The 17,762-nt window shown below is 56.0% G+C and overlaps 1 protein-coding gene across 3 annotated transcripts in view; it reads left to right on the top strand.

The window, feature by feature from the left end:
* The window catches only part of MYO18B (myosin XVIIIB), a 255,506-nt gene that overhangs the window by 15,009 nt on the left and 222,735 nt on the right, over positions 1 to 17,762 (top strand). For all 3 annotated transcript variants that reach the window (XM_027050907.2, XM_027050908.2, XM_027050910.2), the window contains 8 exons: positions 5 to 150; positions 1,563 to 1,721; positions 7,229 to 8,479; positions 8,986 to 9,052; positions 9,335 to 9,447; positions 10,711 to 10,887; positions 15,175 to 15,373; positions 17,378 to 17,520. In XM_027050907.2, the coding sequence (XP_026906708.2) occupies positions 112 to 150; positions 1,563 to 1,721; positions 7,229 to 8,479; positions 8,986 to 9,052; positions 9,335 to 9,447; positions 10,711 to 10,887; positions 15,175 to 15,373; positions 17,378 to 17,520 (2,148 nt within the window). In that variant the 5' untranslated portion in view covers positions 5 to 111. The remainder of the gene's footprint in view (positions 1 to 4; positions 151 to 1,562; positions 1,722 to 7,228; positions 8,480 to 8,985; positions 9,053 to 9,334; positions 9,448 to 10,710; positions 10,888 to 15,174; positions 15,374 to 17,377; positions 17,521 to 17,762) is intronic.

The raw sequence follows: 17,762 nt of genomic DNA, 5'->3' as shown, positions 1-17,762 counted from the left end.
TCAGTCTTGTGTCTGTTCACCTTATGTGTCCTGTGTGTCCATAAAGCCACATTTCGTGCTGTCTGCAGAGAGCCCCGCGTCATCTCATCTCAGCCTTGACACTGTCTCAGCATGGCCATCTCATCACGCCTCGCCCTGTGGGAGCAGAAGGAAAGTAACACTCAGGGCCCAGGCTGGATCCTCAGGGCCGACTTGACCCTTGGAGGGCAAGTCAACGTGGGTGGCCCAGGCTGCTCCCTGTGGTGTATCCAGTCCCATCTTCCATTTCCCCTGAGCCGGCTCGGTTAGCCGCGGCCCCCCTAACCCAGTCCATGAACTCCTTGAACTCCTCCCATGACTGCCGGGTCTTTTCCTGTTCCTCAGTAGGCCGCGGGGGGAATGAGGGTAGACCAGCTGTCCCGTCTGGATCGTCACGGCAGTTCTGATGAGTGCTGGGACAGAGGCAGAGCTCTTGGCTGCCAGACTTGTGTCGTGGGGATGGCTTTCTGGGGTCCCTGCCTCCTGTCACCATGGAGAACTGGAATCAGGCCCTTCTTCCAAGTTATTCATTTCCCTTTTGTTGTTTCCCACGAGATACCGCGAAGGGCTGTCTCTTTCTCTGATGCCTGCTATCTCCTTTACCCCGCATCCCACCATTCATCCCCTTTACCCCACCATCCCCCATTCATCAAATCGTGCATGATTTGATGAATTGGAAGGCTGAGGGGTGGGGTGGTTGAGAAGCTTCTCCCCGGCTGCCTCCTGGTTGCCTTTGCCCCTCCCACATTGATCTGGTTTATCGCACGAGGACGGCATCTGCTGAGCGGGCCTTAAGACTCCCCTCTCTCTCATGACATGGTTTCAGCCTCCATCGAGAGAGAGAGGCGTGGGGTCAACCAGCCCCTCAACTTCCCTGCTTCTCTCTCCCCGGACGGACATCTGCACCAACCTACCTTATCCCCTGGACTCCGCTTTGTCTCCTCGTCTTTCCTACCTCCTTTGGATTCCCCGTTACTCAGCCGGGCTGGGGCGATCAGGTCCTTGCCAGCCACCCACCGAGGACCTTGATAGGGAGCTTATTTAAACCAGGGTATAGCTCCGCCATAGAAAGCGCTATACGTTTTCACTCCCCTCCGTGAGCAGTCACGGTGATGCCGGTTAAAGATGTACACCCCGGTCAGCCAGAGCGGGTGGCCTTGTGTCAGTCCCCAAGGTCGCTGCGGTTCACAGAGGAGTCTCCGCTGCCCCCTGGCCCCAGCCGGCTCGGGTCTAGGCTCTGCTTCTGGTGTAGAATGCCAGCATCCAGCCCCTGGCGGCCCGGGTCCTGGTTTAAGGGCCATCAGGAAGCCACAGCCCTGGGTCAGTGGAGTGGGCTGTAGCCAGAGGGTTGGATTTTTACAGAAACCCCCCAGAGCCCCGCCGAACCTCATCCGCTTTGCCACGGCCGCTCACGCATGCGCTTGAGTCATGTATGTCCTCCCTGGGGTCCCCTCCCCCGGGTTCCACTGCGAGCATCTTAAAGGGCCACTTGCTTCCACTGGTTCACTCACGGAGCTGTCTCCTTCTTTGCTTCTGCAAAACAGATTCGGGAGGAGGACAAGAGCCCTCCACCTTCCTCGCCCCCTCCCCTGTTCTCTGTCATCCCAGGAGGCTTCATTAGGCAACTCGTCCGGGAGACTGAGAAAGAGTCCAAGGAAGCAAGACTGAGGAAACAGGCAGCGCTTGGCTCTCCTGAACAAGAGGTAAGTGGTCCCACGGGAAGGGGGACGAGGTGCCTGTCGATACCCATCGTCCTGTCCTATGAGACTCCCCAGCCACTTGTCATCCTGCCTTTATTCCTGTTCTCCCCGCTTTGAGGAACGTCCTTTCTTCAGTTGATCGATGGAACTCTTACACATCCTTCAAAACCCAGCTCAAATGGGACCTCTCTGGAACATCCCTGGAAAGCTCTCCCATTGCCCTCCTTCCTCCGATTCCCCCAGCACCCTCTGTGTTTGTCTTCACTGTGGTCCACATAGTTAAATATTTGATCGTGGGGCTTATCAGACTAGCAGTTCCTTAAGCGCAATAGTTCTCTCTCTCCGTCCACTCTGTATTGAGAACCTCTCGTAGAACTTGGCCCATAGCGAGTACTCAGCAAATGTTTGTTTAATGAATGAATGAAGGATATCGGCTGATGTACAATGGTGGGGATCGTTTTACCCCTCTTTTTGCAGAAAGGGAAACCTAGATGTTACCTAAGGATGTGTAGTTGGCTTACTTTAAGCGGAAAAGATATCCAGTTACTGGTTATAGGTGTACCGGTTGTTAAAATCCTGAAACCTCTCCACACCGTGTGGTAAACGGCCACGGCCCCGGCCAAGCCCCGCTCCGGTGCCCTCCAGCTTCCCCTCCCCTGAGTGCCTTGGAATGGCCACATGGCAATAATCAAAGGGTTAGTGCTTGGCCCAAGAAGGGACCTCAGTCCCTCAGTCCAGCTGACGTTCTTTCTGATTGGTTGGTGTCCACTAAATCCCTTCATTGTTCTGAATAGCTCTGCTGGATTGAAGCAGTCATTGGACACGATGCAGTCCCTGTGCTTTAAGACCTTGCAGAGTTATCCCTGATGGCGGCCAGCGCTGCCTCCCTCCTTGTCCCCAGCCGCTCAGCCAGGGACCCCGGGCAGGATGGATGAGGCTGGACACCAGGCAGGTGGGCTTGGAGTGCGCCGTGGGCGGATCGCTGTCAGGCAGACAGGCCATGGCCTCGGGTCTCTCTGGCGCCCCCTTGAGGTGGGGCGAATACCGCAGGGGTTGGGCTGAGAGATCTGGTTGCCTCCCGGCCGGGAGTTGGCTCCAGTCCAGTGACAACCTCAGCTCCACCTCCCACCCCCCCTTCAGCTGTTGTTTGCCTGTCCGGTCCCCCACGTGCCCGCACCTGTCCAATTACAATGACTTTGCTGCCTCAGAGAAGTTCTCTGGCAGCTGAACGGCAGCAGCTGTTGAACACATCCCCGCCACGTCTTTGTAGGGGAGGATGCCAGGGAGGACGGGCTCGGCCCCCCACCCCTGCCTGACCCAGGCATAAGCAAGGGCCAAAGTCAACCTCCGTAGGCTGCTGTTGGATCACGATGCAAGGTGACTGGAGGCCGTTCATCACTAGACAAGGTTCACTCTGCCGCTCGTGGGCTCCTTTGATCCCCGCCCTCCCCCCGCCCCGCGGCAATGGGGTGGATCAGATGATACCCACTTAGCAGAGGTGGAGACTGAAGTTCAGAGGGGTCGAGCAACTTGCTCAAGGTCATGAGACCAGATAGCGGCAGAGCGAGGGCAAGAGTCTGTGTGCTCACTGTGCTGGCGAGCTGCCTGGGAAAGGGTTAGTCTGGGGAGCAAGATGGCCGATGTGGCCACAGAGGCCTGGGAAGGAAAATGTTCCATGAGGCCGCAGGCCGTGCTGGCATCACCGCGCACAAGTTAAGAAGCAGAGCCGAGCATAGGGTGGGGACAAACTGTCGCCCCAGGGCCTAGGCAGAGCCTCAGAGCCAAGATGCAGGATGGACAGGCCTCAGAGCACAACAGGTGTCTGGACCTTGGGCCAAGATGTTCCTGAGGCTGGAGCACGGCAGCCCCGGGACATGTTTCTGCGACACAGCAAGCCCTGGCTGGTTCTTGCCAATTTGATTTTCTTGTCCTGATCGGTAAATAACCAGACTCTTTCTCCTTACCCCAGCACAACTGCTTTATTTGGCCCCCATCTAATCCTTTCACGGAGCCGTTAGACTCCGCCACCAGTTTGCAGGGATGTAAAACGAGGCTCAGAGAGGCGGCTTGGATTTCCAAAGGCCCCCGAGCCAGTGAGAGACAGGAAGAAGCTGGAATCACACGGGGCAGAAAGAGACCCACGTCAAATGTCGGGAGAGCTGGGTTCTCGCTCTGGCCCCACCCCTCTGTGTGGTCCAGGCCAAAGCCCTTCCCCTCTTTTGGCCTCAGCTTGCCCATCTGTAAAATGGATGCTCTGTGAGTTTCCTCTTGGCCCCAGTGATTCTACAGGCACCTCCTCCCCGTATACTGAGAAGGCTTCAGAGCGGACTGAAGGCTTTGGTGACTGAGAAAATCCAAAGGATTTGGGTGAGGGAGGGTAGGGCCGGTTACCTCGTTTGGCTCAAATTCATGTCACTGTTTCTGCTATGGTGGTTTGGTTAGAAAATAAGGCACTGACTCACTTTTTAAAATGGTATAGACAGTGGAGAGATGTGCTAAGTGCAGCCAATCCTCTTTCCAAGGCTGTGTCCTGCCTGGCCCTGAGAAGGTCAGACTGAGCCACTAGGCCATGGGCACCAGAGCAGGTTTTCTCAGTCCTAGCTACACCCTGGAATCACTGGGGCAGGCACAGCCCAGGCCAACTCCATCTGACTGTCTGCAATTGGGGTCAAAGCATCGTTCTTCTTCTTCTTCTTCTTCTTCTTCTTCAGATAGACAGAACATGAGGAGTGGGAGAAGGAGACAGAAGGAGAGAGAAAAAATCACAAGCAGAGAGAATCTCAGTGCAGAGCCTGACTCCACAACCCTGGGGGTCATGACGTGAGCCGAAATCGAGAGTCAGATGCTCAACTGACTAAGCCACCTAGGCACCCCAGAATCACTGTTTTCCTAAAGCTCCCAGGAGATTCTAGGGGCGCCTGGGTGGCTCAGTCGGTGAAACGTCTGACTTTGGCTCAGGTCATGATCTCAAGGATTGTGGAGCCCCGCATTGGGCTCTGTGCTGACAGCTCAGAGCCTGGACCCTGCTCTGGATTCTGTGTCTCCTTCTCTCTCTGCCCCTCCCCTGCTTGCACTCTGTCTCTCCCTGCCTCTCAAAAATAAATAAATGTAAAAAAAAAAAAAAAAAAGAAAAAGAAAAAAGCTCTCAGGAGATTCTAGTGAGTCCTGGGGACAAGTAAGGCTGTGACTATGCTTCAATTAAGGGCACTGACTTTAGACTCCCAGAGGCCTGTATGACTTTCCATTCCAGCTTTGTCTCTCGGGCCACCTGATAGCCTTGTGTTCACTTCTTTATCCGTAGAATGGGGGCAGAGTTCAGAACCTACTTTGGTGGGTTCTTACGAGGGTTAAGTAGGGTGTGATGGTCCTGTAGGACCCACTGCAAAGTGATCTGTGCATGATGGTTGTTATTATTACCATCAGCATCATCATCGTGACAAAGCCGTGGAGACCGTGCCCTTGAGGCCTCCACCACCTGAAACAGGGCAGAGACACAAGTCAAAGCCAGACTGGGGTGCAGAATGTGGTCGTTGCTGCTGACGGTGCACCTGCACGGTGCCCTGGGACCTCAGGGGTGCGTGAGACAGGTTCTGAGCGAGGCCTGCAGGCACAGATTTGCAGAGGGGTGGTATTTGATCTGGGTATAGAAAGATGAGTACAGCATCGGCAAGTGAAGAGGGGGAAAGAACATTCCGGGCAGCGAGCTGATGTGAACAGAAGCATGGAAGCAGAGAAGCATCAGATGTGTTAAGAGATGCCCCTGCGTGGCTCAGGCATGGGGACACACAGGGACTATAAGGCCAGAATGGAGGGTGGTGACTCCTCATTGAGGGCTTTGAATGCCAGGTGATGGCAGGGAATGACTTTCCCATAGTCTGGGGGCCAGTGCCAAAATCTTTTGATCAGGTTTCAAATGACTGTGGCAGCAGATTCAAAGGCCACCAGTTCGGGGACTGTGACCGTGGCCCAGATGAACGCAGACCCGGGCTTGGGAAGGGAGACAAAAGTGTGACGCCGGGCAGGTGGAATTGACATGATCTGGGGGCTGGTTTGGGTGCAAGAGGAGGGTGAGAAACTGAGTCCTGGGCCCAGGTGTGTGGGGAGGAGGCCAACATGGTCCCAGACACAGAACCCAGACCTGGGCAGGCGGTGAAGCCAGGCATCAGGATGGACCTCCCGCCTACACCCTCCAGCTCTCTTTCTGTACAGGCAGCGGCTCAGGTGGCCCTGTGAGCAGTTCAGGCCACAGCCAGGCTGGTTTGAGGACAAAACTCGGGGTGGGGCTGACGCCACAAGGCAGCAGAAGAGCCTGGGAGAGGAGCCTGCAGGGGGCGTCGGAGATCAGATGTCCAGGCCAGGCGAGGGGGTGGGGTGGGGGGTAGGTGGGCTGGGAGGACTTCGGGACACCGGGAGAAGGGGTGGGGGGAGGACCACCGAGGGGGGCAGGGTCCGGGGAGGACCATGGGGGACATGCCAGGGCTCTCACCTGGCATGGGGAGTGCATCCGGACGGCAAGAGTCGCAACAACTCCGTTCAGCTCTCTGCCACTTCCAAAGCGCTTTTCCACATCTCACTCCACCAAAACTCTGGCTGGTCAGGTGACCCTGGCCTTGCATGGAGGGAGAACCGAGGCTCAGAGAGGTTAGGTGGTGTCGTTCACCGTCACCCAGCTGGAAAGCGTCCCAGCCAAGACTAGAACGGGTCCTCTGCTCTAGTCCCCAAGCCCCCTTCCCTCTCCTTGGCCCAGCAGGAAGACTCAAGGCAGAAATAATAGTAATAATAGCAGCGACACAGCAAAAGTACCAATGACAGCAGAGGGAGCTACTGTTACCAAGGACGAATTCTGCACTGGGCTCAGTTTCTGTGCATTATCACGAACCCTAACGCTCGCCCTGTGACGTAGGCCATTATGAAACTCATTTTATTGCTGTTTTTTTTTTAAACATTTTTCTAACGTTTATTTATTTTTGAGACAGAGCGAGACAGAGCTTGAACGGGGGAGGGGCAGAGAGAGAGGGAGACACAGAATCGGAAACAGGCTCCAGGCTCCAAGCTGTCAGCACAGAGCCCGACGCGGGGCTCGAACTCACGGACCGCGAGATCATGACCTGAGCCGAAGTCGGACACTTAACCGACTGAGCCACCCAGGCGCCCCGAAACTCATTTTATTGTTAAGGAAATAAGCTTAGAGAGGGGAAGCCATTTACCCAAGGCCACACAGCTGGCGAATGGCAGAGTGAGAAGCTGAACTTGGGTCTGTCGGGCTCCAAAGTCGACTCTCTTTCCACTCCTTCGCTTGGTTTTGAGGTGCTGGGCCAAGGTCCAGGGTGTTGGGGTTCAGTTCACTGCCTGGCACAGGGCCTGTCTAGTCCTGTGTCCCGTCGGTGCCTGGGGGTCTCTGGATGGGTGAATGGCTGGGTGCATGAGTGAGTGAGTGAGTGAGTGAGTGACTGAGTGACAAGGCTGTCTGGTCAGCGAGCAGCTAAGTGTGGCTATGGCCTCTCTCCTAGACCCCAGAAACTTCTGCTGGCCAACCCAAGGGCAAGTCCTACAGTGGCACCAAATCTGGAAACCAGCAAATCCCCCAAGGCAGCCAGTCAGGCTCTCCGCAGAACTCAAACATTCCGGGCAAGGAGAGCCAGGAGGCCGGCCCCACAGACCCCGTGCTGATGACCAGCATCAATGGTGAGAAGCCCCAGGAGCCGGGCCCCAGTGGGACCCCAGCCAGAAAACCCCTGCCCTTCAAGAGAGGTGTGAGGAGGGGTGACGTGCTGCTGATGGTGGCCAAGCTGGACCCGGACTCAGCCAAGCCGGAGCAGAGGACCCAGCCCCATGATGCCCCCACCTGTAAGACCCCACCCCCAGCCACAGACCCTGGAGGGGAACAGAAGGGGGGGACTCCAGGGACTCATGGCACTAAGGACACAGCCCCGAAGGCTGAGAAGACCCAGACCGAGGGCGTTGTGGACCCAGGAACGCAAGGCGTGGTGGGGAAAGGGGGCAGGGACCCCCAGACCAAAGGGCTGAAAGGGGGTGAACTCCAGGGCAGAGAGGGGCCAGGCGAAGGGGGACGGTCAGCTACAGCAGAGAAGGGGGCAGGGGACCCCCCAAACAAGATGGCAAAGGGGAACCTCTCCAAGGATTCGGGGGGCAACGGCAAGCCCGCTGGGGCCCAGATCCAGGTGAGAAAGTGGGGAGTCTCCCTGGGCAGCAGGAGCAAATGGGATGGTCCCCGGAGTAAGAAGGATAAAGAAGGTTTGCTGCTGAGTAAGGCAGAGAAGACAGAGGAGCCTCAGGTCAAGGCAGAGAAGATGAGCAAGGTTCAGGGGAAGCCCGGGAAGGTGGGGGGAGCTCCCGGAGGGGTGGAGAAAGCAGGCCAGCCTCTGAGAAGGACAGAGAAGGCAGGGGAGCCCCAGACCAAGGTAGGAGAGGAAGGGCGGCCTCAGAGTGAGCCCGGGGAGGCAGGTAGAGCAGGGGGGGAGAGAGAGAAGGGCTGTGAAACCCCCAAGGAGGTGGGTGCATGCAGGGAGAACCCAGCGGCGGCTGGGAAGGAGGGCCGGCCAGAGAGCAGAGGACAGAATGCCCGGGAGCCCCGTGCGGGAGTGGATGACGCGACAGAGACCCTGGAGACGGAGCTGGAAAGGGCCGGACCACCTGCTCTGGAGGGCCATGCAGACAGTCCTCAGGATCGGAAGGAGGGTGAAGAGGGGCCGGCCCTGCCGGAGGGGAGCAAAGGAGGACAGAGCAGAGACTTGGATCAGGTGAGGGGCTCCAGCCCCTGGAGTGGGGGAGGGGCAGGAGGGAACCTTCCGAGGTGGGGGGGATGGGCAAGAGTTGCTCCTGGGGGCATCCTCCTTGATGCGTAGGGATCTTGGGGCCCCCACTGCACCAATCCCGGGGTAAGAGTCTCCACGGCATGACGGAGGTCCCAAGACGGAGATGTCCTGTCATGGCTGAGTTTACTCACAGAGTTCTCAAACTCGGGGCTGCGTAAATAGCAGATTGCTCAGAATGCAGATTCCCGGGCCCCGTCTTAGCGGTTCCGCGCCAGGGGCCAGGGGTGGGGCCGAGGCATCTGCCTGTAAATAATCGCCACCCCACTTGCCCTCCCTTGGGGGAGATTCTGACTTCAGTGGGCCCAGATCACACTATGAGAAACTCCCATGTGAAGGGTTCACTCCGGACAAGGGGGTGGGGTGGGGGTGGTGGGGGCGGAGGGAGGGCAGCATCCCCTTGGTCACCTGATTCATGTGATCTTTGCTCTCAGGCTCCTGAGGACAGATGGTACGAGGCAGAGAAAGTGTGGCTGGTTCAGAAGGATGGATTTACTCTTGGTAATTAGGGGTGTTAGCCCATCTGGGGGGGTCTAAGTCTTTTCTTCCTGCGCCCCCTCTGTTGCTGGCCGTATTTGCCAGATCAGAGTCTGGGGGGAAGGGTGAGGGGCATGCCGCGTCCATGGGGCACTTGAGTGGCTCATTTGGTTAAACGTCCGACTTTGGCTCAAATCACGATCTCACGGTGCATGGGTTCGAGCCCCACGTTGGACTCTGTTCTGACAGCTCAGCTTCGGATTCTGGGTCTCTCTCTCTCTCTCTTTCTCTTGGGGCTGTCATCAGCAACTGTCCTGAAGCCGGATGAGGGAACAGCCGACCTGCCGGCAGGAAGGGTGCGAGTTTGCATCGATGCTGACAAAACCGTGACGGAGGTGGACGAGGAGTGTGTTCATAGGGTGAGCCCTCCGTCTCTCTCCCCGCCTGCCCCGCACCGTCTTTCCCCACCCCTGCAAGAGATTTCCTTGCACTTGACTGCACAGGTTGCTTTGGCTTGATGCCCTGGAGGGAGTTGTAAGGAAGCCATCTTGGAACTCACTGCTCTGCTGGAGGCGTATCGTCAGGAGGTCATTTCTCTCTCTCGGGGTTCTCTTGACACAGGCACATTCACAAACATGTTTGTCGTTCTGCCCGATCCAGGAACGTGACCGCTTTTCATTTTACGGACATTGCAGATCAAGCCACAGGGCGGGTTTTCCTTTTCACCCTGGCTGCCAGGGAATTCAGAGCCAAATTTGCAGCTTGTCATCAACTGTAGCCGAGGTTTCGATGGACTATTGTTTGGGGTTTTATTGCGGTGGGTTTGTGTCCTTGACAAAAAGGCTGACCCACAAGAGAGCTCAGGCTTGGCCCAAACCCCAGAGCAGTAGGCCCTAAAAACTCCTTGAGGCTGGAAAGAAGGGACGTCCCAAGGAGAAGCTGCAATCATTCCTTGCTTCTGGAAGAGTTTGGGCATATTTCCAAGGGATCAGTGCACGATGGGCTGTCAGAGAAATGGGGCTGTTTGGCCATTGGCCTTCACCCCCGAGGGTCACAGAACACATGCGGAGCTCCCTGGCAAGACCCAGAGAGGAGGCAATAGCTACTCTTGAACACCATCCTTCTCATAGTGTTTGAGAAGGCTCTCTGAATCTTGCTGTGTCCGTCTCAGGAATCTGTCCCCTCCTGGGGCAGTGAGTTCAGGAGGCAGGACCAGTGTGAAGAGACAGGTGGCAGGGGCGCCTGGGTGGCTCAGTCAGTCAAACGTCCGACTCTTGGTTTCGGCTCAGGTCATGATCTCACGGTTCATGAGATCGAGCCCTGCGTCGGGCTCTGTGCTGACGTCATGGAGCCTGCTTGGGATTCTCTCCCTCCCTCTCTTTCTGCTCCTCCCCTCTTCTCTCTCTCTCTCTCTCCAAATAAATTAACTAAAGAGAGAGAGAGAGAGAGAGAGAGAGAGAGACAGGTGGCTCTCAGACTATGCAAAGGGCAAACGAGTTTTATACAGATTTGTTTCTCTCTCTCCAGAGTCTTTGTGTTCTGTCCTGGTCTATGGCAAATAGCTCTCCCAGAAGAGGTCACTGGGGCTGTGTGTGTGTGTGTGTGTGTGTGTGCACGTACGGGTGGTGGTGCTGGTATGGAGGCCCAGGAGGCCAGAGGACACTTTGTGTGATGCTTCACAGGCCAACCCCCCCGAGCTGGACCAGGCTGAGGACCTGGCCTCCCTGGTCAGTGTCAACGAATCAAGTGTCCTGAACACGCTTCTGCACCGCTACCGGGCTCAGCTGCCCCACACCTTCACCGGGCCGGACCTGATCGCCCTCCAGCCCCGGAGGCCCCCGGCACCCTCTGCAGGCAAGGTGAGGGGGACCATGGGAACATGTGCTCGCCGTGGCCAGGGGGGCGTCCCCTGTGCCTCTCAGGGGAGAGCAGGGCAGCCAAAGCCCCCTGCAAACCTGTCTGTGAGTAGCATCCTGCCAGATAAAAAGGTCTGGGGTATTGTGGGCATCGCGGGGGCATCGAGGACCACGTGATTCCCCCCTCCATCGAGGGGGACCTTGAGTCATGGATAGAAATAACAGGGACGTTACACACAATAGTAACCACAAGATATTGAGCAAATATCATTTCTGCACCAGCCACTGCTTCCAGCACCTTACATATCATCTCAACTAATGCTCACACCCACCTGGAAAGATCGGGCCCTCTCCTAGCCCCGTTTTACAGATGAGATGTTCTGGGTCAGCCCTTGTGTTCAGCAAGGGGGACAACCGGGGGTAAAACCCAGGCCACCAGCCTTTCTGTGCTCTGAACCCCATACTGCCTACTCAAGAGTCCCAGACACCCACATACCTCGGGAAACAGAAGCCTCCCTTCTGTTGTTTGTTTTAATTTTTTTTCCCTGCCAAGTGTGGAAATGGCCAGTTTTTGTCAAGACAGTCAAAGCAAAGGAGATCTCTCAGCGCCACCTGGTGGCGGGGCCTGCAGCCACGGCTGAGCCGTTTGAGCCGGATTCTCTCTTTGATTCCATTCATTGGTCCCATTGATTGAGATACCGACAAGAGGGTCTCCTCTATGCCCCGCATGGAGGAAAGAGCAGGGAGGAAGACCGATAAGCCTGCCCCGGTGGGCGTTCCGTTCTCGAGGGGGAAGACAGGCCCCCAGTAATAAAGATAACAGTGGGGAGAGCAGCTGGTGTGGAGGAGGAGACAGTGAGGAGGCCAGGACAAGTGGGGTCTGGGTCGCAGCAGGTCTTCTATGTGGTCATGATGTTCCCGGCTGTTGCTCCGAGCATGATGCCAGCTTCGGGGGATCTTCGGCAGAGGGGTGAGATGGTCTGATGTGTGCTGGAAAGGGCTCCCCTGGGCTCCTGGGTGGATAGGGGAAAGCGGGCAAAAGAGGAGGCAGGGAGGCCTGACGGAGGTGCTGCTGGGAGGACTGGGGAAGTCGCAGGCCTTTGGAGCCGCTGCCAATGCCCCTCGAGTGCCTTGGAAAGACCACGACACCTCTCTGGCCTCAGCGTTCTCATCCGCCAATTGGGGATGAAAAGCTGCATCTCGCCCTCTGGAGTACCATGGGGCAAACCCATCTGTAGCCCCCAAATGAGGCTAAGGTCCATTTAGAAAGGGACAGTGGCTCTGAGTCTGCCTCTAAGGCTTCTCTTCTCCAGGACACCCCCCTCCCCCGTTGCTTCCTGCCCGACCTGGCTGTCCATAAGGGCACCTGCACTCGCCCCTCCCTTGCTGTGAGAGCTACGTTTGGGCTACTGCAGCCCAAGGCCGCTGAGCCTTCCAAGATGCCGGGTCGCTCGTCTTGCTCCTTCAAAGCCCCCGGGGAGGGAGATTTAGCACAGACTCCCACGGTAAGGCCGGCTTCTCACCGGCCATCCTGGATCGAGGCATCCGTTGCAGAGCCTGGGATGTCCAGGAGCTGGAATACGCCCTGTAACAAAGAATTTGAGTGAGGAGATCCCCCAAGCCCCTGTAACCCCTCAAAGCATCCAGCTTCCCACACCCAAACCCGAAACCACCTTCTATACGCTTTGGCTGAGTCACGTCTGGCTCCTCAAATGGCCACCAGGTGGGAGCATAGACCTGCGATGGCATCTTGAAGCCGGACTTGGTGGGACCTGGGGCTGGGCTGGGGGCCTCTCTCACTGGGAGTCTGGCCCACCTGGCGGCGGCTGGGAGCTGGGTGTGTGCCTGGGGGTGCAGGTCTGCGTGGCTGTGAGCACGGGTGTGAATGTGTGGGGTATAGACGGGTACACCTCTGAGTCGCTGGGGCCTCTGCGACTCTTGGGTGCGTGCCTGTGAGCACGCGTGTGTGCGTACAAGCAAGGCACGTGTGCACGCATGCACCTGTATGTGTGCACAGGGGCCTGGGTTTGAAGGATTCCCCTTTTCCCTTCCGGCCCGCTGGGGAGATTGACAGATGGGACGGCCTCTCCCCTGGACCTCAGTGTTCCCAGAGTGGGAGGTGGCTCCAGGGCTCAGACCCCAGGACCCTCTGCCTCTGCTGCATGCCCTAAGGCTGTGTCCAGCCAGCGTGGGGGCTGGTCCCACTTTGGCCAGCTTTGGGGTCCTCCCGAGCCCTGGAACCTTGTGTTTTGTGTCAGGACAGGGATTCATTATTGTTGCGGGACGTCTTGGGCAGGAAAGGCGGCCCTGAGCCCCAGGCGGGAGGTGCAGGCTGGGGGTAAAGCCGCCATTCTGAGGTTTGTGCCCCTGGCCCTGCTAAGGCACGGAAGAGGGCAGGTGGGGCCTTTCTGGCCCCAGTCGTCGCCTGCTTATCATTCCAGGACATTTGGATGTCCTCGTCCGGCCGGGCTGGCTGCCCTGCCCACCTTGGTGCCCCTCCACTGACCACTCTGTCTCCAGGTGCCCTCCTCCCTTCTACCCCAAGGCCACGCTAAGCAGACTTTCGTCAAGGTCACCGGTGGTTTCCACGCTGCCAAACTCATTTGCCAAATGTTCAAGTCTCTGATTTCCCCTGACTTGACCCTCAGTATAGCGTTTGGTGTGGCCAAGCTCCTCCTGCAAATGCTCCCAGGACTCCCTGTCCTGCTTTTCCGTCTGTCCCACTGGCCTCTCCTCCTCAGCCTCCTTTGCGGGTCTCCCTGACCTCTCCAAGGCGGTTGCCCTGCCCCCCCCATACCTCTTCCCTCCTCTTTAAATACCCCCTTCCTTGGTGATCGCATTCAGGCTTTAAAATGTCTCCGGATAGTTTCATTCTTTCGTTTGTTTCTCATCAGTCTCTTCGCAACAGAAAGCAGGCTCGACTCCGTAGGCAGGGCTGTTTTAAGGCAGAGTTATTAAGGTATGATTTGCAGTCAGTTCGATTCACCCCTTTTAGCGGACAGTCCTGTAAGTTTCTGACAAACGCGTACCGTTATGCAACACCTTCCACCGTCAATTACAGGACTGTTCCCATGCCATTGCCCCCTAGAAGTTCTCTGGAACCTTGGTTGTCACCCCGCCCGCCTCCCGGGTCCTGCCCTTGGCAGCCACTGATCTGTTCTTTTTGTCCCTATACTTTGGCCTTTTCTGAAAAAGTCACGTAATTGGAATCATACGGCAGGTAACCTTTGAATCGGCTTCTTCCACTTGCCACGATGCATTCGTTCAACATTCATCCCTATTACAGCAGCGATTGGCCATTTATTGTATGCGGCGTGCCCTGATTTATCCATTCAATAGGGTGACCAGTTGTCCCAGTTTTCCCAGTTAGAGGGGTTTCCTGGGATATGGGACCTTCAGTGCTAAAACCATGGTGTTTGGTTACCTTCGTTCACTAGTTACAAGGCATTTGGGTTGTTTCTAGTTTTCGATGACTTTGAATATATATTTAATAGGACCAGTGACATTGAAGGTTGTTTTTGTGTGTGTGTGTGTGGACATAACGGCTCATTTCTCTTGGGTAAATACCTAAGAATGGGATTGCCAGGTTGTATGATGAATGTACCTCTCACTGTTTCCCAGAGCGACTGTGTCATTTGTCCTTCTTACCAGCATTGCATGGGCATTCCAGTCACTCTGTGCCTTCACCACACCTTGGTAGTGAGTGTTACAAAAATTTAAAACCTGTTTTTAGCCATCTAATATGTATACAATGGTATCTCCTCATGGTTGGTAGGGATTCCCTTTATCCGTTTTGTGTAGCGCTGTGCCCACAATAATATTTTTGTGTATTGAATGAAGAATAAATGAATGGATGAATGGAGTGGAAGGCCTCAGGTATTACCTAAAACTGTCATGGCCAATGCATAGCATATGTACCACCATCTACCCTGTGCTTCGTTCTGTTTCCATGGCAGACATCACTAATCAATCTTGCCAGTCTATCCAGCTGCCTCATTCCGGGCAAGTACTATCCAATAATGAGCTAACACAAGCCTCCTAGGGGTTAAAGAGGAGACCCAGGTTCAGAGTAGACTCAGAGGTTGTCCAAGGGCTCACGGTGAGCCAGAGGCAGGAGTAGACCCCAAGGCTGGGCTTTTCCCAGTAAAATTCGACTTGTCTGATAAGGTTGGGGTAGGATGACAGGCAGGGGTGGGCTGGGCTCGAGGCTGGGGTGGGACACCGCCTTGGGGTGCTCCCTGGGCACCGGCTGGGGTGGGAAGACCGATGTCGAGGATCGTCTTCCTGCAGGTGCCCAGGCGCCGCCGGGATGGCCTGCCAGCTCACGTTGGCTCCCTGGCCCAGCGGGCATACTGGGCGCTGCTGAGCCAGCGGAGGGACCAGAGCATCGTGGCCCTGGGGCGCAGCGGTGCTGGGAAGACCACCTGTTGCGAGCAGGTCCTGGAGCACCTGGTGGCGATGGCAGGCAGTGTGGATGGCAGGGTCTCAGGTACAGTGGTCTCCAGGTGGCATGTGTTGGGGGCGGGCTGTGGGGGAGGGTGGGGAGAGTTGGAGGGGACGTTGGGTTGCTCCTCCTTGTACCCATTCAGCTAGCAGTCACTGAGCACCCATGTGCAGACTCTGTGCTTGCTTCTTTCTAGGCAGGGCCACCCATAGTTCATTGCATGCCTCTGTGCAAGTTAGAAAAAGGTACTCCTTCCTCAAGACATCCACAGCTGCCTGCAGAGCAATCATCATGCACTGACATTGTCAGAACCATACCCTTGACCACCATGTTCTGGGAAATCGTCCTGACAGATATACAAACCTGTACTTGTATGATGTAAACAGCGTGTCCCTTCGACATGGTGTCCTTGTGCGGTGCACAACCTGCTGCACTGTACAGAGGACCCAGTAGGTAAAGACAGAAGGGCAGGGCCTATGCTCATGAGGAGTCGACAGCCAGAAGGGAAACTGAACTTCACATATTTGCCAAACTCCAGTGCTCTGCACAAAGGGCTGGCAGAGCTGGTTAGGAGAGAGTCACGGGGAGCTCGGAGGAGAGGAGTTCGGGGGCTTCCTCGAAGACGTGATGTCTGCCTGGGTGGCTCAGTCGGTTAAACGTCCGACTCTTGATTTCAGCTCAGGTCATGATCTCGCCACTCATGAGTTCAAGCCCTGCCTCGGGCTCCGTCCATGCTTATGGAGCAGAGCAGGCTTGGGAGTCTCTCCCTTCCTCTTTCTCCCTGCCCCTCTCCTGCTCATGCTCTTCCCCACTGCCCTCAAGATAAATAAATAAGACTTAAAAAACTTAAAAAAAAAAGGAAATGATATTTGAACTAGGCTTTAAAAAGTGCCAATTAATAATAATAATAATAATAATAATAACCATAGTAAACATTTGCTGAGGACTTACATGCTGAGCCCTATTCCAAGCATATTAACTCATTTATTATTTAAAACAGTTCTATAAGGTAGATATTATTATTCAAACGTTATAGATGAGGACATTAAGACTCAGGTTAACTCGCTTGCCCTAGGCCACACAACTAAAACATCCTAGAGCTGAGAGTCCAACCCAGACAGTCTGGCTTTGGAGCTATAACCCCTGGGCCCGTGTTCTTAATGCTTCTTTCACTTTTGCACCCCTAAGGAGCTTTCTCAGACACCCCCCACCCCCCAATCATCCCGCGCTGTGAAATTTTACTGCCATAGATATACCATGATCTCTTCATGCAGTTTATGCACATCTGTGCTTTATACATAAGAAAACAAAATCCCCCTTACCCACAAGAATCTGCTTTTGCCCTCTTGGGGGCAATACATAGCCTAGGCTATGAGAGGTTAACTGATTTGCCCCAAATGAGCTAACTAGCAAAGGCAGAGCCGATGTTCAAATTCCCTTAACCACCGTGTGTGCTGCTGCTTTGCTGGGGTTATTCTAGAGCTTTATTGATCACCTACTCTCCACCTAACCCCTGGGAGGGCCTGGGGATACAGTGGGGAGAGGCACCAGTCTTGGCTCTCCCCAAATGTAGCTCTGCCGTGAGTGCGTGTACTTGAGGGTGGGAGTCAGGAAAGGCTGTATCCAGCACCTAGCACAGTGCCTGGCGCATAGTAGGTGCCTAAGAAATAACTGTGGCGAGAATGCAGGGCTTTTCAAGGCTGTGGCTACTCTGTGAGCTCCCTCAGAGCAGGTCTGAGAATGTTAAGGCCCTGCCTTCCTTCATCAGGACCTGGAGGCCCCTGTCACTGGACTGTAGCTATCCTGACCCTGTGTCTCGACTCAGTCTTCTTCCCCCTGCACTCTGCTTGCAGTACACAGCCAGGGCAGCAGTGAAATGTGTGTGGTCTAGTGCTGAGTTGGGGGTGGGGTGGCGGGGAGCCTGCTAGGGGTGTTGGGAACAGATGGGCTTGGACCAGTGCAGGTGCCAGTGGGGAAGGTGGTCCTGTGAGAGGTGGGGGTGGCAGCTCCAGGGCCATGGGTGACTCGCTGCCCCGTGCCCCCCAACAGTGGAGAAGATCCGAGCTACCTTCACCGTCCTCCGGGCTTTTGGCTCTGTGCCCACCGGCCATAGCTGCAATGCCACCCGGTTTGCCATGGTGATGTCGCTCGATTTCAATGCCACGGGGAAAGTCACGGCCGCTCAGCTCCAGGTGAGTGCTCTGGGAGGACGTGCTGCAGCGTCCCCAGGCCCACTCAGCAGAGGCCACATATCCCCCCCGGGACCCTGGAACGTGTCTAAGTGGTTGTGGCTCCCCCAGCGGTGGCCACCTCCTCCCCGACGCACTCAGTGCCCCGGACCATCGCCAGCCTGTCTGCGCCTCGGAATGTCACGGGGATGAACTATTCATGAGTAAATACATACCTCAGCCGCTCATTAGCTGGGTGTTAAAAG

This window comes from Acinonyx jubatus, chromosome D3 (assembly GCF_027475565.1).
Source record: "Acinonyx jubatus isolate Ajub_Pintada_27869175 chromosome D3, VMU_Ajub_asm_v1.0, whole genome shotgun sequence".
Taxonomy (NCBI): Eukaryota; Metazoa; Chordata; class Mammalia; order Carnivora; family Felidae; genus Acinonyx; species Acinonyx jubatus.
The sequence above is the reverse complement of the archived record's forward strand: the minus strand, read 5'-3'. Positions and strand labels throughout refer to the sequence as shown.